This window comes from Chionomys nivalis, chromosome 25 (assembly GCF_950005125.1).
Source record: "Chionomys nivalis chromosome 25, mChiNiv1.1, whole genome shotgun sequence".
NCBI classification, from domain to species: Eukaryota; Metazoa; Chordata; class Mammalia; order Rodentia; family Cricetidae; genus Chionomys; species Chionomys nivalis.
In genome coordinates this window covers 8,138,459-8,166,336 of record NC_080110.1, presented here as the reverse complement: position 1 = coordinate 8,166,336, position 27,878 = coordinate 8,138,459, and the positions used below count along the sequence as shown (strand labels likewise).

The following is a 27,878-nucleotide window of genomic DNA, read 5'->3' as shown; positions in this document are numbered from 1 at the left end:
AAGGCGTGAGCCACCACCACCTGGATTTGTTTCTGTATCGATCTTGTATAACCCAGGATGGCCTTGAACTCATAAAGATCCCTCTGCCTCTGTCTCCCAAATCCTGGGATTAAAGTTGTGTACCACCACTGCCTGACCTTTAGTGGCTTAGCTTTGCCCTTCTGATCTCTAGGCAAGCTTTATTTATTAAAACATAAATAAAATATCACTATACTGGGAGGTTTGAACGTTGTCTCTTCAAGGGTCATTGTGAAGCAGCGGTGGTCAGTTCTACAACACATTTAATGGTCCTTCTTGTTTCATCCAATTTCTTTCACAGTTTCTTGCTTTCACATGCCTGACCTCTCCAGAAATAATCGGCATTGATCTCTTTCTTTATGCCCTGTTGCCTAGGAAACCTAGCTTAAGACAACTTTTAAACTAAAACCGTGTGCTAAAGTAAGAAATAGCCTGATGAAGATGGACGTTAATATTCTAAACTCCAAATTACATAAGCTGGTTTCAGTCAGCAGAGTTACGCTTTGATAGTGATGCAAAAGAGATGGTGATGTTTGAACCAGTCAGTCACTTTTCTCCTCTTTGTCTTTGACTTTGCCTTGCAAGGGAAGTAACTTTGAAATGACCCATTAGCTTTTTGTTCTTTACTTCTGTTTCCTCTCCCCACTGCCCCCGCCATGCTGCTTTCTCTCTTTCAAACCCAGCTCTCCTCGTTCCCTCGGAAATCTTACTTTATTTTATTGACTGGTTCTAACCAAAACTTACAAAAAGAAAACTTCAAAATGCTGGAATTGTTGTTTATGACAGGTGTTAATAAATAATTAAATAGAATTTGTTAGAAATATATCTAACTATATGGAGTTTTTAGGGAAAAAAAATGACCTAAAATTAGAAATAGACAAATTGAAATACTGGATGTTTTTCCAGTTTTCAGGTTGGTGCTGGGCTCTGTCATCTCAAGGTTTCTTAAGGTGTGTTTTACTCGTTTCTACCAAAGAAATTTGTATAAGACCTTACATATGTATATGCATTTGGCATGTAAATTCAATATTTACTGATAATAAATCATATAAAGACTTACTTTAAAACAGTCATACATATATACATAATTGGACCATTTGTTGAAGATGAAGACATTTGCATACTAATGAAATGAATGACCTTGTTTACTTTTACATAGAATATTAAAATCTAGCTGAATGATAGGGTGTAGGGCATTTTCAATGTTTTTCAGAGTTGAAGTGTTGATTTTATAATCATGAATACTGCCGATGTGTCTTGTCCTATAGATGGTGTGTAAGAGAACAGAAACATATTAGGCCCATTTCTAACATTGCTGGGAATTCTGTCCTAATCCCAAACCAAAATGTATTTAACAGTGTTTTCTTCATGAAGCTCAGACAACCATTTTAAAAACCGTCCATTCTAACACAATACAATTCAAAGATACACTAATTTGATACTTACATGCTGAGAGATGACGGGGAGAAAATGTTAAATCTTTGTTTTCTGTAATTGAACCGTTATGTTTCTGTAAGAGCAGAACCCTTTGTGTGCATGATAAAAACACAACAACTCAGGACACACAATAGTCCCCAACATGAGCCACGTTGTTCCAGGCCGCCCTGGTTGACACTGTGCGGTGTGAGGGAATGCCCCACGCAAGGTCTGTGCTGTGTGTTCAGGATCAAGGTTGTAGGGAGGTTGTGCGATGCTCCCTGAGCACTCGTGGCCAGAAATGCCTCAGGCCCTGCGCATTTCATTCTGAGTTAATCTGTTTGTTGAACACCGAGAACGTTCTACTGTTGCCTAATCTAAATGTGGCACCCCACGTTCTGTGACTTGACTCCAGATGGGGTTGTGACCCACATTTTCAGAAGCTTAGGTCTAATTCGAGGGTGTTTGAGTCAGAGTTCTCCAGAAAAATAGAGCGCATAGAATGAATATATGGCGGTAGTGTCTTCCCTTGAGACTGTTGGCTGATCCTACAAGGTTAGCCTACGTCAGATAGGACAATTGGCAATATTCAGAAGCTCCAGTCAGAAATGCTAATCTTCTAAAAACAACAACAACAATAACAAAACACCATCACAGCCAGCAGTGGTGGCACACACCTTTAATCCCAGCACTCAGGAGGCAGAGGCAGGCGGTTCTCTGCAAGTTCAAGGCCAGCCTGGTCTACAGAGCTTATACTAGGACAGCCAGGGTGACACAGAGAAATCCTGTCTCAACCCCTTCCTGCAAAAACAAAACAAAACAAACAAACAAAAAAAAACTCTTCACAGCAACATCCATACTGGTGGCACCAACAGAAGGACTCACTGAGGAGCAAAACAGGGTCAGAGAAAAGAACTTCAGGAAGGTAAGAAGGAAGGAATGAAGAAACCATAAAGGAACCCACCATCTATAAGTCATGCAGTATCTAGATAAAGGATCAGTAACTCTCAACCTGGGCTACACATTGAAAGCAATGGCTTCAACTTTCCATATCATATCTGACATTCTAACCTGTACCTTGCAGGATAGGAAGAGGAAATAAAGTATTCCTTATCAAATTCACCTAGTTAAGGGGCTGGAGAGGTGGCTCAGTGGTTAGGCGTTCTGGTTGTTCTTTTAGAGGACCTAAGTTTGGTGGCTAGCATCCGTGTCTGATAGCTCACAATTGCCTGTAACTCCAGTGCTAGGGGAACAAATTCCTTTTTCTGGCATCTGTGGGTACCCATACACATGCTGAACACACACACACAGACACACATATAAATAAAAAATAAATCTTAAAAAAATCCTAGTTAAAAATTAGCCTATCTATCCCTATACAGTATGTGGAAACCTTCAATGTGAGGCTCTTGGGCAGATTCCGTCCCCCTCTGGAGTGTGTACATTCACAAATAAGAACTCACTGTATAATAGAAAGCAGCTTTAAAAAGAAAAAGCAACTCTTTTTATTTGTGTGTGTGTGCGTACATGCTTGTGTGAGTGGGAAGGTATGCTTATTTGAGTTGAGAGGGGATGTTTCCATTTTTATTGTTTTTAATGCTTTGAAGTATAATACACACACTGTACAAATTCACAACAACCATCCTACTGAAGCTACTAACATTGAGTCTACCTACTGAACAGCATTTTTACTAGCTCCCAAGAAGCCCTTGAGGCCTGCCATTGGGCGGGGTGGGGGAGTAACTCTATCAAGCAACTTGCTTCTTCAACAGTCCGTTAATGCAGATCTCCCTGCATTGTGAGCTACCCTAGAATTATTACAGCCAGCCTTAAACAACACTTTGTCTGAGTCACCTCCCCCGCCTCTCCAAATGAAATCCTTGATGAAAGCCCCTGTGAGCCAGGCAAAACCTCCAGCTGTCAAAAATAACACCTCAGAAAGCATTTTCCACCTTCACAAAAAGATGTGTCTAATCTCATCGAGATTCGATGGAGAAAAACAATTCTTTTGGTCATAAGATGAAGGATAATGTCTTTGGAGTTCCTGGGGTTTTCTCAAGTTTAAAATGAGTTGTTTTTATTAAAAATCAAGCCACGCACAGAAAACATGCCTAATGCACCCTTTATTGTAGGGGTAGAGGGGAAGCATGCATGAAACTAATTAAGTACTATAACTTCATAACATTGCATCAAAGCTTTGGGATGCTATCTGAAATAAGTGGCATAGAACAGCTTTATTATATGTGTAGACACACAAAACAGGACTGCTTTCTGACCCAGAGGTGAACCTCTCCAGTACAGGCAGAAGTAGCATGCTCCGTCAGGGTGTAGGAGTTGCAGAGCTACCGCGAGCAGCCTCCTCGTGAGTGATTTCAGTCAATACCTATGAAAGATGCAAAGAAGTCACTTTTCGGGTGGAATCTTCCTTTCATCTTTTGAAGAGCAACGTCTCTGTTCAACTCAAACAAACGAGAGCAAAAGTGAGTCGTCTTTAATAGGAAAATCTCAGCTCAGGACCTCTCTGGTTGTGCATTCGATGCTCTTCTTCCATGGCATTTGAAAGACTGAAAGGAACACCCGCCTGTCATCAGAGTCCCTGCCCCCAAAATTTCAGTAACGTCTATTGTTTCATAACTTTGTCCAGGACACTTGAAAATCTATGTTCACCCAAGAAACACTGGAAACTTCTTTAGGAGTAAAAGAAAACACTCAACCAGTTGTTTGTTTTGCTTTGTTTTCAGCGCCCATGAGAGCTGCTACAAACTGTTCAGGCAGGGGAAAGGTTTAATAAAAATTAGTAAGTATTTAGCCCCATAATGAGGGGCCACCAAAGTGTGCTCAAAAACAGGATGGATGTGACTGGGTTTGTTTTGTAGAATGATCAGTCTGGTGTAGCATGGAGCATGTAGTACAAAAGGCAGGCCTACAGGCTAGATGAGTCAAACATTATCACTTCAAGGGAGGGAGACACAGTTAAATTTAGCAAATCGGAGCAAACCTGTATGATCTAGCGATGGCTGGAATGTGAAAAGGAAGGGGAGAGGAGAAGTTGGACCTTTGGGTGTCTGGTGGGCTGGCTGACTGAGGTGCAGAATACAGGAAGAGGCAGTAAGAAGTGCACTCTTGGTGTCGGGAATGGTGATTGTTGTAATCTTTATGAGCTTGAACTGCTGTGGGATATCGGGTTTACAAATGGTAAAGACCCAGGTCCAGAGATTTCCTGACAAGGAGACAGTTAGCTCGGATACCAGGAGGGCTGAAGACAGAAGCACTGGGACAAGCACTATGTAAAAACAGGACACTTTAATACAGTGAACAGAATTGACATCCCTGCACAAATGACTCTTGATATTTATTCTAGACTACCTAAACACCAAGCTCACTAACATTGGGGCTCAAGCACTCTGGCTCTTGGAAGAAGTCATAAAATCAAGCTTTAGTTTGTTTGTTCAATAGGATGAACTGTAGGAGCGACAGGCTCGGAGCTCTTTGGATACTGAAGAGCGAGCTCATCCTTATCACCTAAGCACATGGCTTAGCGGTATATTAAGCTGTACATAAGGTGGGCTTTCTTTTTCTTTATGGCAATGTAACTGTTACTTTGGTATGAGATAGAAGTATGAAGAAAATAGGTAACAAACAATCAGAAGGATGTGTTCAAGGTATCAGCTTCCGGAGGCTTACATTTATCTAGGCAGAGATGTTATTGTATATGACACATATTTTTTTTCTTCTTCTGAATTTGCCTCCAGGCTTGAGAAGCTAAAATTCCAGTCATTTTAAGGTTTTATTTGAGTTTTGAAAACAATTCAAGCTTTCATTTGTTGAAAAAGGATGAATGATTTTCACGCTAGCAGTGATTTGCTCATTATCATACTTTTAAAAATTTGAGTAACAAGTATTGAAATAATAACATTTAGACATAATGGGTTCAATATCTGTTTGAATTACATTTCACCTCTTTCTTTTTTGCATGTAGTTGCTGGACTATTTGAAACCATAATGCTCTTTATATCATATTAATAATGATGGTGTACGCAATACAGTTCTTGCATATATGAAATTTTCCTATGTGCAAAGGATATCTGGATAAAATGTTGAGCATGCACCAACAGAGGTTTTGCAAAATAAAAATTGCCCACAGAACAGAATATTATATGGACAGAAGGAATGAGGCCAGAATGTACTAAAATGACTCATTGTTTCCTTTTTTACATTTTCATGTGTGGTATGCATGTATGCAGATTGCATGTTTGTGAGCACACACGTGTGTCTGTATGCAGATTGCATGTTTGTGAAGGATAATCTCACCTTTAGGCAAGTTCAGCAGTCCTCTCTCTGTGGGTTCTTTGTGTCCAGTTTATGCAACAATCCAGGCAAGAGCAGTTTCTTACCCAAATGGCTAACCAACTCCATAAGGAGCCTCTTTGATGCCCATCTTCCTCTTGAAATAGATTGGTGCTGCCAGGAGCAGACATGTCTCATTGTCATGAAAAGCCCTAAGTTATTAAAACATTAAATGCCATATTCTATAGTCTTTGAAAGATATGAAGAATGCCTACCTAACTGAAATATATCTCTATATATCTAAAAAATCTAACTAACATGACTACAAGCTTGACTATTATCAATGATTATCTATTAATAACATATATTTCCTAATTATACATTAAATTTTTAAAACAAACTACACAATCACAGTACCTTAATCAATATCAGAAATACATATACATATAATAAATTGACCTTAACTTTATACCATAAAGCAAAATTTATATGCAAATTATTCATATCTATATCATATCCCCCTTTAAATGTAAAAAAATTTAAATGTAAATGAATACAGTTTGTGTGTTGTTTTTTCAGGTGTAAAGCTAGCGGTGCAGGAGCCGGGCAGGACGAAAAGCAGGCCTGCTTGCCTCACCACTACACATTTATAAACAATATCTGGGAATATGGACGTAGGTATTTCTCTCCACACTTCTTCCTGCTGTATAGGGGTGCTGTTAATCAGGTCTTTTATGGTGTGTCCTGTGTGCCAGGTTTATCTCGGTCAGCAGTTGAGTGAAGTAATTTTTTGAGGGTGTTTACAGCAACCTTTCAGGAGAGCGTGGTCTATCATACCATATTGGGATAGATGCAATCCACAGGGTCTCATCCTCTGTGAAAACAAAAGAACTTTTCCAAAGCATCATAACCTTAGATCCAAAATTTGAAGTCAAGGCATTTTCAAAATATCTATTTTGGATTAGTTCAGCAGTATTTATAAACAAATATCTTTTAGCAGCTGTTGCTCCTTCCTCAGCATTCAAACAATTCAAAGAGAGCATAAAAGCATACAGTATCAAGATTATCTGTGTATTTCCCATCTTGGTGAGGCTTTATTTTAACCTCTATTTCATTTATTTTTACTTTTTGAGACAGGTTCTTTGTATATCTTTGTCCTGGAATAACTCTGTATACCAGACTGTCCTTGAACTCACAGAGATCCACTTGCCTCTGCCTCCCAAGTGCTGGGATTAAAGGTGTGTGCTACAACACCTTGAACTCACAGAGATCTGTCTGTCTCTGCCTCCCAGGCATTGGGATTAAAAGTGCATGCTATCACACCTTGAAGTCACAGAGGTCAATCTACCTCTGCCTCCCAAGTGTTGGGATTAAAGATGTGTACCTCCACACCCAACTACTCCCTTTTTTTCTTTTTTACTTTTAAGAACTTTAACCTTTAGCTTGAATATATTTTTAACACACTGTAAACCATTTAGAGGTTCTCTTTGTCTTTGAATCTCTCTTTAATGTATCTCTCTTTTTTTCTGACCACATGAGTCTTTATGGAGAGGATTAAAGCCATGGCTTTGATGGCTAGATCCAGTCCCTTCCTTAGCTTTCTAGCCTCATAGCAGAGGTAACAGCTGTAGCCATTTTTATTGCCACAACTCTATGGCGTTTCAAGGTCCCTGCCAGCAAGCAAGCTGCAGCATTCTGCTCATAGACCACACTCAGTCGGATTGCCTGCCTGTATGTCTACATATGTATGTGTGTTTGTTTCCATAATATGCTCTGTGTGTATGTGTGTGTGTTAAGATCTGTAAAACTTGTAACTCCAGATTACAACAGCTCTGAAAAATACAAACATGTGGGTAGCCTTCAATTTTACTTTAGCACCATCTTGGGTAAAAGTACCTGTAATGGTCCGTCCTGACCCCCAACCCCAGAGACAAGCCATGCCCACTTCCCTCCCCTGTCCACTGAGGCAAGCAGATCTTCCTTCTGCTTTCAGCCTGAGTTCCTTCTTTTCTGTCTCTCTCCCGAAGAGGCAGTTTTTGCCTCTCTCCCTTCTCCCCTCCTCTTCCCTGCTCTGTTTCTCTTTCTCTCTCTCTGCTCTCCCCCTTCTCCCCTCCCTTTCCATAACCCACTAATTAAATACCTACTTTCTCTGCATGGCACGTCTCTGTCTCTCATCTGCCACGCAGCTCCCTGCCTGGGACCAGCTGGCTTCGTGGCCTGCTGTGGTCTCATGCCTGCTGCCCACTGCAGCCACTTGGGAATCTGTGGTGTTTTACTTTTACCATAACAGTACCCACATGGACTGGACCAACCAAGGAGACATTCTGCCTCCAAAATCTTTAACTTATTAAAATATTCCTTTTAATCTTCTTACATTTACTAGCACTGGTAAGTTGTAACTAATTGGGTAAAATACATGTCTAAATTTAAATTATATGTCTAATTTAAATATAAATAACAGGTAATGATACCCAGTTCTCAAATGCCTTGACAGATCAGAGTATGGCATTTAACAAAAGAGATTCTAACACAGAGAAATGCCAGCTCCTGCAGCATCCTACAGCTCTTCCAAGAAGATATACGGTTACAAAAGACCTTCCACCTAGAGGCTTGCCTTTGGGTATGGCAAAGCCACCCATACAGCAAAAAGTGGCCTTCTACCTCATCAGCTTCCTGGATGCTACACTGGGGAATTGATTGTCTCATCCTGCCAAGACAGGTAGACTAAATCTTCCCTGGACAGAAAAATCTTCGGGCCTCCTGGACTCAGCGGCTAACAGCAAGCAGTGCTTCTAAGACTGGTGTAGGCCAAAGACTATTAGAGAGAGACTTGGGATTGCCTACGTAGCTAAAAAGGTTGTCTCATTTGTGCTCATTTAACCCTCTTAGTTCTGTCTAGTGGCATTTAATGACTTAGGGTACTGGTAACTCATTACTTCATTTGTTAAGTTTCCTGATAAAAAGACAGACAGTCTCTTTCACATGCTTCATCATCCAGGACTAACAGGTTTCAAATGTATCTTCAGAGATCCAGAGTTCCCAATTCCCTTTAACTGTCTTCTAAAATATTCCTGTTCCAGTTGTCTTATAGATACCTGCAAGTTTCTGAAAAAAAAAAAAAAAAGTTCTGCTGCTTGATCAAAAAATCAGGTCTGGTAAAAAAAAAATATTAACAGTCTCCAGAGCCTATTTTTAACCACCATTTTAAAGCAAATTTTACAGATCACCCCTGTTGTCTTGGCTAAGACCAACTTACAGATGACCTTCTAGACAATGCCAACACCTGCACCAGCTCCTGGGACTTCATCATTGGTACCAACGCTCCTGGCTCAAAAGGATACCAATCAACTAAAGTCTGGTTTTAAAGGACATATCCTCTGAGAAAGCGGGCCAAAGGGAGACTCCTCCCCAAGGAGGGTCAAGACCACTCCCACAGGCTATTTAAAAATTGTGCCTCCAGAGAACTGGTTTTCCTTTCCCCTCTCTGTGTTTTCCTGGAGGACCCCTGGGAAATGCTGGCATCTCTTAAGCCTGGGCTTTTTCTAATGCGGTTTGATTTGGTTTGATTTAAATTATTGCATCAGCGGAGAGGTTTATCTGGCCGAAAAAAACTTTACAAGTTCATTGGCCCCTCTCCACTCCGAGACAATTTCCTTCAAAGGGAATAACACTGAGATATTGTTCACGGAACCCACCCAGCCCACCTCCGAGTTTGTTCTCAACATCCAGGGTTAGGGTTCGGTTTGGGTTAGATGTTTCTCAATTACTAGTTTCCCATGGCTTCCTCTCCTATACCAACATCCATATTGATTCCCCTTTTTAGGGACTTTGTCACATCTTCCTTGCGATAACTGGGATACCTTTTTGAGGTAACTGACAGTTGCGCATGTTGGCTTCGACATCCCTGTCTTTTCCACTGTTCTCCCTTGCTCTTGACATTTACATAAAGAGTTGTTACTACGAGCTCCCTGGAAAGGTGAACTCCATCAGGCCAAGGGACCTTCATGGTCACAGATCTCTTGTTCCTCTAGGGCTAAACCCAGCACACACCAGGCAGCTTAAAAACACGGTGTCTGGCAAACAAGCCCCCAAGGCCGGATAGCTCCAGGATAGGAAAACTTCCCTTGCACCGCCCCAGGGTTGAGATCCCAGCCAGCGCGGGCTGAGCGGACGCTCCGGGCTCCGCTTCCCCATGACGTCACGTGGGCGGGACTTCCGGCCGCTCAAGTTTAACAGTCCAGGCGGGAGCCGGAAGCGCGGCCGCGGAGCGGGTGGTCCCACGCCTGGGAGGTGAGTTTCCGCCGGACGGGGGAAACTGTGAGCACCCCGGTTCAGGGCCGCGGCGGGGGGCCCCGGGGTCGGTCGCGTACGGCCCGGCGCTAGGCGGCGGCGGGAGGGCGAGCGGGCGCGCGCTCCCAGCGGAGAGTGGCCCGGGACGGGACGGGGTCACGGGCCCGAAGAGTTGCCGGCCGAGCAGCCCCGGGCGGCCTGCTCTCCTTCGGGTCCGCAGTCGCCCTAGGCCTGGGGTGCGACCCCGGAGAGCTCGCTCTCCTGCAGCCAAGGGTGCAGTTAGTTGGTCGCTGTCGCTCGTCTTTCGCGGGACCCTGCCTGAGCGACCGATTGTCAGATCCCAGAAGTCTAGCGAGGGAAACGTGAGACGACCTGGGCGGGTCGCTTAAGGCAGCTTTTGGGGATTTTGATCCACCCTGTCCCGTAGCTGCTGCCCCTTATGTGGCGTTACGGTAGCGACTCCTTGGAGTTGTGTTGACTGGACTGAAGAGTTCTGCTTTTAGGGGACCGCGGGTGGGGGCATAGGGTACAAGCTTCTGTCAGCGACTAGAAACATTGTCTACAATTCAACAGGTGACTGCAAGTTTTGAGCTGCTCCTGGCACGTCTACCCCTGAGCCACCCATATATCTCGACAGCACACCCCGCAGTCCCAGGAGTTTCTGGCTAACAGTTTTAGCCTTTCCCTAAACGTTAAATATTTTTGTTTCCTTAAAGCATTTTTCTCAAAGCATTTTTTTTTCTTTTCTCTCGGGACTGAACGGTTTCTACATTAAGCGTTTTATCTTGTCCTCTGGAGCCCGTTAGAGATAAGTGTGGTGCTTTGTTGATGAAATGGGGGCCTGTCCGTGACCACTGTTGGTCAGCACGTCATCGCGTGTACTCAGTTCAATATGTTGAAGCAGCAATAGTATCCTTTAAGAAAAAAAGTCACCTCTTTTTATTAGACTTAAAGTGTCAATGAAATTCTGTTGACCTATAAAAAGATATATTCAGTGTGGCTACCATAGATATTTTTTTTTTTATCACTGATTTAAAAAAATAGTACCTATGCTTGTGCCGCCCTGGTTTTTCTCCCTGGATTTTATTTACAAGAAAAAGCTCATTGCAGCTCACTTCATCGAAATTCATTGCTGTATGTATATTAATGTTTAGGGTGGGCAGTAGAATGAGATGTATTGTTGATGGTTTGTTATTGGATAATAATACAATACTCTTTTATTTGTTTATTTGTTTAGTGTTTTGAGACAGGGTTTCCACTGTGTAGCCCTGGCTGACCTGGAACTCACTCTGAAGACCAGGCTGACCTCAAACTCACAGAGATCTGCCTGCCTTTGCCTCAGGATCAAAGTGCTGGGATCAAAGGCGTGCACCACCATGGCCCAGCCCCTATAATACAGTACTTTCATACCACCTATACTGAGGGTGGGAGTCTGTCTGTGTCCTGCTCTCTTCTCTCCTGTGTGTGCACTGTTTCCCACACCACCTGCTGCTCTGCTCTTCAGAGTGCTTGGAGCAGCCCCTTGGATTTCTTTCTGGATGACTTTGGCTTTGGCTTGTGGCATCACTTTGTTAGAATTATAGATTGGAATATCACACTGAATAAAAAGTGAAGAGTTGTTATTAGAGCTGGCCGGTGGTGGCGCATGCCTTTAATCCCAGCACTCGGGAGGCAGAGGCAGGTGGGTCTCTGTGAGTTCAAGGCCAGCCTGGTCTACAAGAGCTAGTTCCAGGACAGGCTCCAAAGCAACAGAGAAACCCTGTCTCGAAAAACAAAAACAAAAACAAAAAAAGAGTTGGTATTAGGAAGACAGTGACAACTTCTTTAACCATGCTACTAATTTTAGACTTTGGAAAACTTGAGATAATGGGATTGAGACTTCTAGGTACATATTTTAAAAGATGAGAACATAGGTACTTTTTTGTGGAGCACTTATGGATCAGGAATGTTTTAAATCTCCTGTTTGAGGAGGCAGGTGTTGTTATGGGGACAAATAAGACAGCAGAAGTTTCATGAACAACGTTGAATTCGGTGGTGGAATACAGGGTGAATGGTAAATGGCTGCTTCTGCCACAGTGGATAGGGAACCTTTCTTTTAGAGGCAGAGATGTTGGAGCTGAGACCTGAATGATAAGGGGGTGGTTTAGGGGAACCTGGGGGCAGCTTTCCAAGTAGCGGAGGCAGCAGGTGAGGAGACACCAAGGGGAGGGTGACCTTGGCTTATGCATAGACACACGAAGGCCAGTGTTGAGGTCTCAGTGGTCCCAGACAGGAAAGAAAGGAGATCTGCACTGGTATAGCTGTCCTGTCAGGTGGGATGAGGGGGTGGGACTTGTTGTGGTTGCTGGGGAAGACTCTTGGAAGGATGAGCTAAGAGTATGTGATCTGTCTGGTGTTCAGATCTCTCTAGTGTGTGTGCTGTTTAGAATAAAACACTTATTTTCATTTTGGCCTTTAAAGATTGCTTTCCCGTAATTGTGTATGTTGTTCAAAACTTTTTATAGGCTCAGTCATGCAGGAAAACCTCAGATTTGCTTCATCAGGCGATGATATTAGAATATGGGATGCTTCGTCTATGACACTGGTGGATAAATTCAACCCCCACACATCACCACATGGAATCAGTTCAATATGTTGGAGCAGCAATAGTATCCTTTAAAAAAAAAAGTTAACAACTTTTTACTAGTCTTCAGTAGTCAGTAAAACTGTATTGGGCCATAAAAAGAAAAGTATTTTGTGTCGCTACCATAGATTAAAAAAATACAGATAAAAGTATTACATGTGCATGTGCTCTTATTTTCTCTGTTGATTTCATTTTTAAAAAGTTGGTTACAACCTACGTCATTCAAACTTGCTGTATATTAGTCTTCAGATACAGGTATTAGAATTCTATTGTGTGCAGTTTATTATAGAATACACAGAATAAGGAGGGTCGTAGAGCATCGGGGAGATTTGGGAATGATGTTCTATATCTCCATTTGGGTATTTGAAGCTGATCTGGAATTCAGTGAGCACTTGGGAGCAGAAGCAAGATAGGGAGGAGATTTTAAAAAAAACAAAACAAAACAACTGTTTGCCATTCGTATCTTCCTGATGATATGCTTGGATTTATCTTTTCTGTCCGTGGTGAAAACAGCATCATTTCCCGATAGACAAAATGGGTTGAGTTTTCCTGCGCTTTCCTGATTGGATGCTCCCTGTATTGGTGAGCTTGTGAATGGGTGTGATGGGAGCTTGTCAGCTAGGGTTTATCATCCTCACATCGTTAACATTTTGGTCTGACAGGTCCTTGTTGTGGGGACTTTCCTGGGCATCATAGGAAATGTTCCTGGCCTGTACTGCCCAGCCTTGAAATACCTTGAACTCCCAGTCGTGGTGTCCAGATGCCTCAAGTTGAGGGCCTCTGCTGTAGAGGAAGTGCTGCTAGTTTTCTTGATGTGAAAATATGAAAATACTCGATGTCATTGGTAGGTTAGAAATTCATTTTCTGTGGAACACATACTGTTTTGAAACAACCATTAAGTGTTAAGAATTGTCTGGTTTTTACCAGTATCAGAGTATTAATTTCTTCCTGATGAAAGGGAAACTGACAAAGCTTTAACATATGACTGATTTATGAACAAATGTATTAGGAACTTTTAATCTCAAATGGCTGTTCTTGCACATACATAACAAATGACAAGTTTTCTTATTGGATTAAATTTCCCTCTTGATCATCCCTTGATTTTGGCATTGGAGCAGCAGTGAAACCAATTACTTTGATGCTCTATTAATCAAACTTGTGTGAAGGACTCTCCAGCTTGTCATGTGGAAGCTATTTTAAGGAGAGTGGCAAGTGTATGAAGTTGGTCCTCTCTATTTTTAGTTCTTTTTTTTTTTTTTTTTTTTTTTTTTTTGGTTTTTTTCGAGACAGGGTTTCTCTGTGGTTTTGGAGCCTGTCCTGGAACTAGCTCTGTAGACCAGGCTGGTCTCGAACTCACAGAGATCCGCCTGCCTCTGCCTCCCGAGTGCTGGGATTAAAGGCGTGCGCCACCACTGCCCGGCTATTTTTAGTTCTTAATTGTGTTTATAGTTTCTTTTTTTTTTTTTTTTCCTGGGACAGTTTAAGAAATAGGTTGTGTTTTTTTCTGCTTAGCGTCGTTTCAGGGAGTGTTTCTAGGAGCTTGCACTAATGGCTGGTGTGGCAGTGAGGGAGTGCTGTGTGACTTTCGGGAGCTGCTCCTATTTCTGTGCAGAGAGCTTTGTGTCAGTCACACTCTTAAAGAGGCTGTGGTTCCTCCATGCTCGTTGTTACTGAAGAACAGAGTTCTAGACTTGGCGACTTAGGTTCCAGCGTGTAAGATCCAAGAACAGGTTTAGTATGAGGTGCCAGGGAAATTCATTCTTTTAGTTTCTTTAGGTGATGTCCCGCCCTCCTCTCATACTCCCAAAACTACAAGAAAAACTTAGAAACTCACTTCCCCTCTTCCTGTGGTTCTCTGTCTGTGTCTTTGGGGTGAAACGTGAACAAAGAAGCCACTGGCTTTTCACTGTGGCTCTGTGTTGGTGGGAACCATTTTATTTCCCCTAGAAATGATGTGCGCAGCTTGCTCTGAACCAGGGCCTGCTCAGTTTAGAGATGTGCAAATACTCAGACTGTAAAAGTAAGCTTGTACCTGAGTTTGCAGGGAAGGGCATGGGCGGCTAGCTCTGGGGATTTCTGCACTTGCTGCTTGGTTTGAATCCACAAACCAGAGAAACATAGACTCTTTTTATGAGCAGTTCATGTTGATGGCAGCTTATCTGTTATCTGGAGACCTCATTCTTAGGGGAGAAGACAGTGACCCTCCATCCTTGACTTCATGGAAGACTCATTCTTAGGGTGGAAGGTGACCGCCCCCCCCCCCACACCTACGGGAGCCTCATCCCAGTGGAGCTCAGAATAGATGAACTTTATTTTTTTAAATAATACATTGGCTGGAGTTATGCTCAGTTGCTAGAGGCTTGTCTAGCATGAATTAAGCCCTAGGTTTGGTTGTAAGCACCACTTAAATCAGACATGGTGGTACATGCCTGTAATCTTAGCTTTTGGGGGGTAAAGGCAAGAGGATCATAATCTCAGGGTTATTCTAGGCTACAAAGTGAGTTTTGAAGCCAGCTTAAGATATTTGAGACTGTCTCAGAAACAACAACAACAAAAATAATCTATTCATAAAATATCTGAATACTATGTACACTGTCCAAAATAATATAGTAAGGCTTATCCAGAAGTTTCCACTGCTTCCATGCATAGATTTTGCTTCCTGAAAGTTGAAAGTTCAAAGTTCCTATATTCTGGAGACAGCAAGATGGCTCAGGGGTTGAGGATGCTTCTTGCTGAACCTGATGAGCTGAATTCGCTGAACCCAGTTGGTGGAAGGAGAGAATGACTTTCCTGAGTGTCTTCTGACCTCCATACCCGGAACGTGATGTGTTGGTGTGCATGCATAGCGCTACACACACATCCATATACATGTAAAGTGTTCGGATACCTTAATGCACTATGACTTTCAAAATCAGACTCTTATTCTTGATTACATCATGTAATCATTTTGGTTTAAAATACCCTGTTTTGTGTTTACTTATTACTCATGTATAATTTATATAGAGTAATGTAATTAAAATTTTAAGTGAAGATTAATTTAAAGTTTAAATTTGCATAGCATATGTAGTTTTTTTTAACCACAATCAGTTGTGTTTACTGTACTCTACAACACTCATTCTTAATATATTCTTGCTTGAAGCATCTATGAGAGTGACTTCAGTCCTGAGAAAACATCGGTCTTCATTCTTCTGTTGGAAGAAGTAGGAGAGTGGCGTGGATACCAGCTTTATAAGTGCAGCTGGGACTGAGCAATGGTTTAATAAATGAGTCCCATAAACTGACTTTGTATATGACAGAGCTGGTTGTTATTTGCGTGAGCTGCTCTTACTGTGTTCTCACTTCTAAAAGGATAAAATTAGACCTTCTGGCCCACCCTGGGAAGGGAATAGTGTTTCACAAGGACTAAGTAGTTTTCAGATGATAGCATAGCCAGAAGGGATGGTTCTCCCTGCCCTCCTGAAAAAGAGAATTAGCAGTTAGTAACGGGAACCATTTTAAAAGCTGTGTCTAAGCTGTATTTGTGTTCCTGTCTCGGCGCTGGCTTACTTGACTGCTCTATGACCGTAGTTGGGGGCTGTGGGTGCCCATGGACTGTTGGATGCTTCCTAACTCTTCATTCAGATAACTTCCTAGTGACAGCGTCTTCCAGCGGAGACAAAATAGTGGTGTCAAGTTGCAAATGTAAACCCGTCCCGCTTTTGGAGCTTGCTGAAGGGGTAAGTTGTTTGCTTTTTAAACCATTTAAAATATGTTTTGCTTAAGTGACAATGACTTCTTTGTCTTGGCTCTTTGTGTTTTAACACATTTTTTTCTCCTGAGTTCCAAATACTACAGTAACAGGTGGCGTGTATATGCTTACTTGAAAGACTGTTAGGTGACATTCTTTTGAGTCCTAGGAGGCCTTAGTTCCAGTTTCCCCTCCTGCTGATGGATGACTTGGGTCACTAGGTTAACTTGACCGTATGAACCCTCATGATGTAATGCTCTGCTGATTGAGTGCAGGCCATCAACAAAAGACTAGCCTTGAAGATGCCCTTCTTCCACTTTAGATGCCAACCACTTAGGACTCAGGGCTCTGCCGGGGCCTCCTTAAGCACCTGAAGCAGATGAGCTCTTCAGTAAGTCCTGGGCCTATAGCACACAGTGGATGCGTTTCTTTATCCTTTTGTTTTTTAGGGTCACTCGGGGATAATACTGGATTCTTTTCCATTCACATATCCACAAAAGCTGCTCTTCAAAGAGTAACACCCAAACAAAAAGTTGTGGCTCCTTCTCTTCTTGCTGCTAATGCTGCTGCTATTTTCTTCTCTCTGTGTGGGGTATTTATTTATTTATTTATTTATTTGGTTAGTTAGTTTAAGCTTAAATGTCACTTCAGCCCAGGCGAGGAAGCTTAGGTAGTGAGAATGTCCGAGAGTAACGTGGGAGTCTGAGGAGATGGAGTTCAGTAGAAGAGAATGACCCTGGTCAGTGGGTCACTGCAGCTCTGCAGGACAGGAGTTACAGCAGTCTTGGGGTCTTTGGGTCCTTTGAAAAGTGGCCAGCAAAGCTGCTTTTGAATTTAATGTCGAAGCCAAATCAGTGCCTCCAGCTTCATCACTGCTGTTTCATGCACTGTGTTTTAAAATCAGTGTTTAGCACCTCTGCCCTCCTCCCCCCGTCTGTTTATTTATTAGCTTGTTTATTTAAGACTCTCTCTCTCTCTCTCTCTCTCTCTCTCTCTCTCTCTCTCTCTCTCTCTCTCTCTGTAGTCTTGGCTGTCTGGATGGCCTTGAAGTCATAGAGAACCATCTACCTTTACTGCCTTAGTGTTTGGATTATTACAACACCCTATTCCTCACACTTTAAAAAAAAAAAAGAGTATACTTTGTACTTTTATACTTCAAATTCTGTTTTATGTTTTAATACTTTAACTGGTGATGTCTACAAATGTGAATAATTCTGAGGACTTAGTGAATTTGTGTAGTTTTAGCCCTCCCCACTTTAAAACATTACGTTGTGAAGCAGGAAGACAGATGAGTTCATCAGAGTTCCAATTTTGAGTGTGCTGTAGTTTTAAAAGCCTTTGCAAACAGTGATTCCCTTTGCTAGGAATTTCTTGCAGCGTATCTGGTCGTTATTGTGGTGAGGTCCCAGCCCTGTTAACTCACATGCTATTTAAGCTCTCAGGCCTTTTCTCCTTGGGGAAAGAGATTTCCACCCTACTTATTTTAACATTATTTTTAGAATGAAATTTGACTTCTTTATTTTACTTTTAATTTTGTATATTTCCTCTTTGAAGTGGACATCTTGGTATTAGTATTATAATGGCTTTGAGGACTACAGAATAACTTTGAAATATAATTTTTAAAAATTGTGTCTGTTGATTTTTTTTGTCCTGTGGGTATAGGATTTCTATAATACCATACAGTTTCTATTAATTATTTAAGTTCATTAGATGCATTAATAATCCACTAACGTAGAAAAGTCTTCTATCAACAAGGTAAACCAGTTCTAAGTATAGGTTTTGTTTTGATACCTTAATAATAATTATACTGTGACGGCTGACATCCCAATATATTAATTTTTGGTGGATACCATTCTTATCTATTTTTTTGAAGTTTTTTTTAATGGTTATTAGAAAACTTGGATTTGCAGTGCAAGTAGATTCTAAAGTAAATCTTCTTGATCCCCTCAGACGTGTTTATTCCTAGGATGGTATTTGGGAGAGCTTTGTTACTAGACTGGAAGCACTGATGTGCTGTGTGTCTTGTTCTTTTGTACATGTGTTAGTTAATACTGTTGGTCACCGTCCATGGGGGTGTGAGAAGGGGAACACCTGAAGAGTCTTTGGAGCACAGACTGTTGTGGGGATGCCTGCCTCTCAGGGCAGGAACAGGTGATGTAGTACTCCTCTCCAAAATGGGAGGTGATTTGTCTCAGCCTGCGCAGCTTACCGTTTGGTAAAGTCATTAAGTCTTTCCTTTGGACTTCATTTTTCCGTTTTGGTTTTTTGTATTTGATGGCCCAGACAAATATGGCTTTGACGGCACATTGATGGGTTTGGGGTTTCTTCTGGGTGTGCTTGTAAGCCATTGAAAACCTTTATACCCAACTCTGGCTTGCTTTTTAATTTTTTTTCTTTTAAATTTTTGCCCACTGTACTCATGGGGCCTGGGCTTTCAGAAAGCAAGAGTGGAAACAGAAAACTAGGTAGGTGACTGCTGCCGTGGTTGAGCAAAGTTCAAAGCTTGCGTTAGTGCTAGGAATAGATTTGGATGAAGGGAGGCATGTGGAGTTTATTGTAGGCTTGGAGTTTATATACCTTGTTCATAGGTTGGGACCAGGTGACAAGGAATTGAGGGCTAATCTGTGCCCTGACTGAGCTGAGGAAGGATGGGAGACCAGGTTATTTTGTTTATATGTTTATGCATATGTTTGTATGTGGTGGTAGATTTCCCAGAGCCTCACAGTTGCTCAGAAAATGCTCAGCTACTGAGCCACACCCCTAGCCCTAAGGTCTGGATTTGCTGAGATGCTTAGGACTCTGTGGGGTGAGATTTGCTAGGAGACTTGACCTGTTTAAAAACCTCTGCTCATCTGTAAAATGGGAGGCTAAGCTAGAATTTATTTATTTGCTTGGTTTTTCAAGGCAGGGTTTCTCTGTGTGGACCTCACTGTTCTGGAACTCATGCTGTAGACCAGCCTGGCCTCGAACTCAGAGATCTGCCTGCCTCTGCCTCCCGAGTCCTAGGATTAAAGGCATGTGCCACCACCGCCCAGCTTAGAAATTATTTAAAGGTCTTATGTTTAGCATTTTCTGAGCAGAGATTAATTTTAGGACGTTGTATAGAGATCCTAGAAGAAGGTCTGAGCAGGGAAGACACTGAGCACATGCTTGATGGAGAGCTTCCTCTCACCGCCTCCATAGGAAACACCACCAAGTTTGATTTTCTTGATGTTCATAGGATGAATAAGGATGATGAGAGACGAAATTTTTAGTTGCGAGTATCAGCATCTCTGCTTTTAATTCAGCATATTTATTGTCATGCTTACTGTATTGGGTGAGACTGCATCATCTCTGGGACCTGTTATGCTAGCTAATTTTGTTTGTTTGTTTACCAGCAAAAGCAGACATGTGTCGATTTAAATTCCACATCAATGTATTTGGCAAGTGGAGGCCTAAATAACACTGTTAATATTTGGGATTTAAAATCAAAACGAGTTCATCGGTCTCTTAAGGTAAGCAAATATATTTTAAATATTTATAGAATGAATGGCTCACACTCTGTTTGTAATGGTTACCAAACATTGCCCTTATAATTGAAGTGAGACTTATTGAGGAATGCAGGTGCTATCTAGCTTAAACTTTCCCTCCTAGAAATTACTGATACATGTTGCCTTTTCCTTATTATTATTATTTCACATATTCAAGTATTTCTCCTATTTTGAATGAACTACTTCCTTGGTTTTTCTTTTTCTGAGGTGTGATTTTTGTCATCAGTGGTTTTTATTTATTTTTAAGGGTTTTGGGAAAGTGTGTGTGGTTCTGGAGTTCAGTAACCAGAGTTGAACTTGGTAATGAAATAATTCTTAAAATAATTCACTATGCAGAATCCATGTTCCCTTAGGTAGTTCTTTCTAGGTTCAGAAATACACGTTCATCTCAGGAAGGTCTGTGGTTAAGACTTTCTTAACTCTACTTTTTCCTTTTTTCAATATTTAGAAGGGGAACTACAGAGTTATTTTTGAGTTTGTCAGATTTAATATGAAACATGTAAATAGTTATATATCCGTACTCTATTGCCTACACAGAGAACTTCCTTTTTTACCTGTTGCCATGTGACAGTAACGGTTTACCTGCTCTCCTGTCATCCGTCTCCAGACTGTTTGTAGTAAATATCAGACATTGTCCTGTACATCTTAGCATCGCTGAGTTAATTCTGAAGGTTATTAAGTAGAGCTAAACTTTGAAGACTCTTGACTGTGGAAGAAGACAGGTTGCTGCTAATGAAGTAGGTAGCTTTTGTCGAGTTCCTTACTGTGCGAGCCGTTGTGCTTGCAAATGCTGCTTCTGTTTATTTTAGTACGCAGAGCAGCAAACCTTCTAGGTGCAGATGGAGAAACTGAGTCAGATGTTAATGAACTGGTTCTTTGTGAGCCTCAGAGTGGTCCCTGCAAATGCAGACACTGCTCTGCTCTTTGTATAGTGTTTCCATTGTGTACTGTCGGAGTTTACACTGCTTAGAAGGACTCATTCTGAGGAGAGAGGGAGTCTGCGAGAACCGAGAGGAGGGGAGTCTTTGGTCAGTCTGTCAGTTCTCTGGCATTCGGTTGGTGCATAGCAGATGTTTCCTGATGGTTCATGGCAGTAGTTTCCACAACTGGAGTTAGGGAGACACCTGCTCCTTCACAAAGTGGCAGAACTTCTATTGGATGACTCTCTTAGTTCCCTGTGACAACAATGCACAGGGATGTTGCTTGTGTCTTTGCATAGAACATAAAAAATATCCCACAGGCACTTGTTCTTTGATAGGAGAGAGGGAATGTTTGAAGGATCTTTGGATAAAGTTATAATGTGAGTGTGCTGTCCTAGCCACACTAGTCTTGATGATCTGTTAGTTATTTTGTATCAAGTTGAGTATATTTATGTCAGTAAATAACAGAAGAACACTATATTGCCAAAAAAAAACAAAAAACAAAAACCTCACCCTAACCCTTCAGGTCAGTGTTATGTGTTCCTGCTAAAAATGTCTGATTTGATGTTTGGGAACACTCTTTGTGAACTCAGTTTCTTCAAAGTTTTGAACTTTTCGTTCATATTTGGTAGGCAGTCTGCAGTGTTGGCAGGCCGTGGGCTTTGGAGTTGACTTGGAGTAGAATGCTAGTTGTCTCTCAGCACACAGATAAGATGGCGCCCGTCTCCTAACTTTTCGTTGTATTGTGAGCCTCATCTGTAAGTGGGGCAAATGACATTGATTTTAGGATTTTTACAGATTGATTAGATGGCCTGTTAGTCCCAGCTGAGAAGGTGCTCAGCCAGTGGGAGCAGCTGCTGTCTGATGGCTCAGATGTTTCTTTGCTTTTCTCCCACTTGGTCATGTCTGGTTTCCTTCCTTTCCCCATAACTCACCTCTGCTTTTGTTTGTTTGTCATTTGAAATAAGACCTTGCTGTATAGCTCAGGCTAGTCTCGAACTCAGGATCCTTCTTAGCACTGGGATTAGACATGTGTACTGCCACTCCCCACTCTCATCCTTTAAGGTTGGACTTAATTTTATGATTCTCAGATCATTTGTCAGTGATACCTGTTTTTCTTCCTTTGATCCCCCGATGCCACTGTTTAGTTAGCATTTGTTCTATCGTTTTGGTGCTAATTTCAGCACCTTTAGTTGAACAGTAATACTCGAGCAAACGTTTAACTTCAAATTAATGTTATCTATCAATGGAAGTCAGTTCTCTAAGGTGAACATTAAGTAAGTTAGCCTTCTAGAATCTTAATTGTTTCAGAGTCCGTGGACATGTAATACGGCCCTGAACACTGTCTTCTGAGGAGACTCCAGGTGGATTGTGTGGTTTCCCAATCAGCTCAGTAGTGTTGTGTTGAAGGAAAATGTTAGCACAGGTGTTGATTGACAGCTGTGCTCTTTTCTGTTCATCAGAATGTGGGGTTAATAGCTGCTATTCCTGTATTCGTTTTCTTCAGGATCATAAAGCTGAAGTCACTTGCGTGGCATACAATTGGAATGATTGCTACATTGCTTCTGGGTCTCTCAGTGGTGAGATTGTTTTGCACAGCGTAACCACGAATACATCCAGTACACCTTTTGGTCATGGAAGTAATCAGGTACGGTATTTTTTTTTTCCCCAAATTTAAGTTGATTAATTATATTTTGGCTTCCCTCTTCTGTTTCTTCGGCGTGCGCACGCGTTTTCTCTGGCTCTTTCCCTCTTTCTCTCTTTCTCTTCTCCCTCTCTCTGCCTCTCTCCCCCAATAAAATGCTTTATGCCTAAAAAAAAATTATATTTTGAATTACTTTACATAAAATAAGTTTACATTTTTAGCATTTAAAAATTTATTTATCTTGTTTGAAGATGTCTAACTAATGACAGTGTTTGACAAAGATAAAGAAAGCTAATATATACTAGAATGCTTATATGAATTTACTTATACAATTAAATATTTGATCTTTTGATACTATAACTTTATAACAAAATGTAACTATTTGCTAATAATACAGTCTTAAGACTAGGATTTTAATCTTTCCATGACATTTCTGTTACAGAAGTGTTGTGCAATTTAAACTATTGGCCGTAAAGACAGGTACACACACACATGAATACTGTCCATGTATAGGACATTTTATTTAGATAGAGTCAAGAAAATTTTAAGGAAAAAAGTTTAAGCATGTAGTAGTTAAAAAAAATCAAAGCTTACTCATACATATTAGGTAAGTACAGAAATCTTTAGGGACACTTTTAAAAAGAAAAATTAGTCAATTAGATATTTTCCTTCGTCAAAAAATAGTTTAATTTTTTTCTTAAAGGCATGAGAAATGTCTTAATGAATCCACTCTTTGGCTGACATTCTTGAAAATTTTTAGAGATGATTCCAGTAAGGTAGATCTTTTAAGGTAGATATGTTGTGTTTAGTCTCAGAGGGATGAGAGGTAGCCGTGTGAGCTCTTAATACCAGGCTTTTTATTCTCACCGCTTTGGCCACAACTAGTATTAGGTAAAAGACAAGAGATCTTTGCTGCTGCTGGAAGAAGGTTTTTTTTTTTTTATTGTTATTTTAATAATATGTGCTACTTGAGGAAAATTTAAAGGATACTTAATTGGACAGGCAAATAGCACTTTGTGAGGTCCATGTGTGTGAGGAATAAGGGAGCTATAGACACAAGCTGTGAGTTGGGGGAGTGGTTTCTATTAGAAGAGTTAAGAAAATCAGGAGTACAGGAGGGACCATAGAGAGAGAGAGTTGGATTTTGCTGTGTCAGTGTGACAGCGGCTCCAGTTTCTACGCTCTGGGTTCTTAGAGTTAGGTCTCCACATGTGTACATTATAATGGGACCACAGCTTAGGTCTTTGTCTGCAGCCATGCCCGGCTTTACACCTTACCTGGGTAAAGACACTCAATAAGCATGTGGCTGTCTGAACATATTTAGAAATTCCTGAGCTTTTAAGAGGCTGCTGTAGAACTCTGGGAGAAAGGGTGTTTCATGTGGAGTAGATGACAAAAATAAGGAGGAAGGTACATAAGGGATTTGGTGGAGGGAAGGAGTAAGAACAGGTCAGGAGGTAAGAGTGTAGTGTTGGCCGGGACTGGGAACCGTCCGTGTGCAGCGTGTGGCTTGTTCTTGACAGCATTTAAACGTCTGGGTGTTTCTGACAAATGCAGTGCGAGAATTAGAATTGCTGAACAACGCATCCTTTAGAGATGACAGTGCTTTCCAGGTTTTATGGATTAATGCTTTTAGTTTTCACAGATAGGTTCTTTAGAATATTAATATTGCTGTAAAAACCAACTATGTTTTATCTGTTTTCTTTTTATTTGTGTTTTGGTCATCTAAAGCCTAAACCTTCAGGCTGTGGAGCTACTGTAAACAGTCACACCTTGGTCAGACTTACATCTTTGAAGTATGTCCTTATGAATATCTTTTTTTTTTTTTTTTTTTTTTTTTTGAATTTTCGAGACAGGGTTTCTCTGTAGCTTTTTTTGGTTCCTGTCCTGGAACTAGCTCTTGTAGACCAGGCTGGCCTCGAACTCACAGAGATCCACCTGCCTCTGCCTCCCGAGTGCTGGGATTAAAGGCGTGCGCCACCACCACCCAGCTAGACTTACATCTTTGTAAGGAACTAGAGTAATGTGTTTCTTCTCTTGTGTTTTGTATTAGGGGCATAGCATATTCATAAACTTGTATGAATAAAAAGTATTAAAAAACTTGTATGAATTTTTCAAGAGCCTGGCTTTTCACATACAAATTAGATATGGCCCTCTGTAGTCACATACATCTGCTTCCTGTAGTTTGCTAGAGACTTATTGCCAACATAGAGGACTTGCTGCCATTTGCTGAGTGGCACTGTGTTCTCATACAGTCTTTGCTACTATTAGTATGTATTCTCAGAACTGAGAATAAGTCCTCAGGGAGGAGCCTTCCAGCTCCTGTCGGTATCAGCTTGATTCCTCAAGTCCTGGGACAAAAATATGAGGCGTCTTACCTTCAAGTTGTAGAAGGCAGACAAGGGCAATGGTGCTAGCCTATATTGTTTTGGGGGTCGTTTGGACTTTCCTGATCAATGATCAAAAGGAAGTTTCTCATGCTTAGTACTGAGGTTTTGTTTGGATAGTCTAGACCAGTGGTTTGTAACCTTCTGAATGCTGTGACCCTGTAATACAGTTCCTCATGTGGTGGTGACCTCCAACCATAAAATTATTTTCATTGCTACTTCATAACTCTAATTTTGCTACTGTAGTGAATCTTGATGGGAACGGTGTTTCCCGATGGTCGGGGTGACCTCAGTGAAAGGGCTGTTCGTCCCCAAGGGCTGCTAGTCACAGGCTGAGAAACACTGGGCTGTGGCTCTTGTGTTTTGTATTAGGGGCATATAACTCCATAAACTTGTATGGATAAAAAGTATAAAAAACTTGTGTGAATTTTTAAAAAGTCTGGCTTTTTTTACCACCTAAAGTAGCATAACTTCATTTGGTGTGTGTGTGTGTATGTACACATATACATATTTATGTAAATTTAGGTAAGCATAAAATAATATGATTTGCTATGACCTTTTCAAACATCTTTAGTGTTATTTAATCCCTGCCTCTTTCCTTCTCTGTATTATCCTTTCTCCCCAGTAAAGACCTTCCACTCCTTTGTCTCCCTTCCTTCTTCAAAGCTCTGAGGTCCTCCCACCCCACCCCCTGTAGAATTCCTTCTCTCCCCTCCTCTCTGGTCACGACTAGTCACAGGTAAAACACTAGATGTCTTCAGGTGTGCAGTAATTGAATTTTGAATTTAGATTTTTGATTGATTAGTTTTATCAGAAAACCGTATGAAGTTTGTCTTCTTGTTTAGGAAACCAAGAATTCATACAGCTCATGTGTAGTGCCAGTTTAGAGCAGTCAGAACCTGAGACAGATGTTGCTGGGCAGTTGCCTCCTCCTAGGGCAGCTGTGCCTCTGAAGGACCCTTAGTGGGCTTTGCATTTACTTGGCAACACTAGGCTAAGATCAATGAATGAGTGGTAGCTGCTGTTGGGAGTAGGTTTTTAGGTTTTTGTTTGTTTGTTTGTTTGTTTTGAGACAAGGTTTCTCTGTAGCTTTGGTGACTTTCCTGGAACTAGCTCTTGTAGACCAGGCTGGCCTTGAACTCACATTAAAATCACTTTTGTGATTTACTTCCTCAACCTGGTTTGAACATCTTTAGTTTGTTTGCTCCTCTCAACCCTCTGCTACTTTACAAGTTGTAATTTGTCTCCAGAACCATATTTTTGTATTTAAGACTGTTTTTCTAATGAGGCTCTACCTCGTGAGGCAGAACTACAGGTTGTCAGTGGCTGCTGTTTTCTTCAGAAAGGAGATCCTTTGTAGGTTTCCCAATACTTAAGTGGGCAGCATTAAATATGTGTATATATAGGAAACACGAACTAAACTCAGTGGGGTGTGTGTGTGTATCAATAAAAAGGTAGAGAAAAATTAGACTGCATTTTTCCCTCTTGCCAAGTACAAAGGGTTATTATTTTGTATACTGTATTATCTCATATTCTTTCATGCTATACCATTAAGAGAAAAATACATAGGCAAGAAAGTAGAGTTGGCTTTTATATATAAGATCAGTTCTAGATATCTTAGAACAGTCCGTGTAGGGACTCTGCACACTCAAGTCTGACTTAACATACTGGAAGTATTTGAAAGCGTGTTTACGTTAGTTCTCTCCCTACTGTTTAGTTGCAGTTTGTCATTACCAGAAGCATAGAACTGCCACTTGAGCATTCATGAAATTTCTATTATAAGATTTCTTAAAATTCATTTGAGATTTCAAATATATTAAATGTTCATTTAAAAATTTAATTGTTCATAAGATCTCAAGTGTGTCAGACGTTGACATTTTAAAATTCAAGTATACTGTTGTTGAGCTCAGTTTTGTGTTGTTGTTTTTATGTTGCCTAGGGTCTGGATTGTTGAGAAAGAGTAGTAGACAAGACACAAGACGTATCCATGATTAAATTGAAAATGATATTTTTGTTTCTGTAAACAATCAAGGGTTTGAGGTTGTAATAATCACCAGATTGGCTTAGAGAGAGTGACAAGTCCTTAGCGTCTCCCAGAATCTGCATCAGACTGAAATTCGTCAGAAGGGAGATTGCCTGGATATATCCAGAGTCTTATTTTGGAATATCTGAGATGAACTGAATCTATTAGTTCTATGTGGAGCAGTGTTTTTCACCATGGGAAAAAGAAATACATTGCTTCTGCAGAGCTGCTGGCTGCCAGCTTCTGAAGCTGTAATTGCATGTCAGCACTGGGCAAGTTCAGCAGTTTGGGCTCGATGAGGGTTTAACCCATGTTGCCTTTCTCCAAGCAGTTAAAAGTGTGGATCTGTATTATTGATGCCTTAGATTAAGAAGGGAGTTTGGGTAAAGGAGGCAAGATTTTAAAATACACCACAGATGTATTTAAAATACACATGTTTAAACCCACTGGTTTTTCTTAAGTGAATAGTTTTATGTGTAGATTTTATAAGTCTTAATAAGCCTGCTTGAGTACAGAGATCTGGTATCTGTAAGTGATTATTAATCATCTTTTAAAATGATAATTATTTTGTAAAGAATAAATTTAAGGAATATAGCTCAATTGTAGAAACCCTAAGAAGTTCTGGGTTCTATTTCTGGCTCTACAGAAAACTTTTAATTATAATTCACTTTATGTTTTACATGACTTCATGCTAAAAAAAAAAGTTTGACTGCATAACTTTATTTCTAGACTAGTGATCCTTAAGTTTAAAGGAGCATTAGCATAATTTGTACTGGGGAAACATTTGGCACGATAACATGTCCTTAATAACCTGTGTATTTCTTTAGCATCTGTTGTATTCTTGCCTAGCCTCTGTGTTATGTTCTTAAAGCAGTCTTATTATTATGTGAGCATAAAATAAATTGCTACTTTGTACCTATTTTGAGAGATTTTGTTTCCTTATGTTTTTCTCTTCCTAACATTAATGGAAATTATTTGAAAAATACTAGGTTATGTGTTTCCATATATATAG

At 40.8% G+C, this 27,878-nt stretch overlaps 1 protein-coding gene across 4 annotated transcripts in view; it reads left to right on the top strand.

The window, feature by feature from the left end:
* Positions 1–27,878, top strand: part of Nedd1 (NEDD1 gamma-tubulin ring complex targeting factor) — an 83,054-nt gene that overhangs the window by 34,736 nt on the left and 20,440 nt on the right. For 2 of the 4 annotated variants that reach the window (XR_009056338.1, XM_057757645.1), the window contains exons 1-5: positions 11,096–11,145; positions 12,516–12,659; positions 16,256–16,350; positions 19,739–19,855; positions 22,319–22,459. Coding sequence is in view for 3 of the 4 variants with exons in the window: in XM_057757645.1 (XP_057613628.1) it covers positions 12,524–12,659; positions 16,256–16,350; positions 19,739–19,855; positions 22,319–22,459 (489 nt within the window). In the remaining variant the exon portion in view is untranslated. Of the gene's footprint in view, positions 1–9,968; positions 10,012–11,095; positions 11,146–12,515; positions 12,660–16,255; positions 16,351–19,738; positions 19,856–22,318; positions 22,460–27,878 lie in introns of those variants that run through there. The other 2 variants (XM_057757646.1, XM_057757647.1) reach the window with 2 other exon arrangements.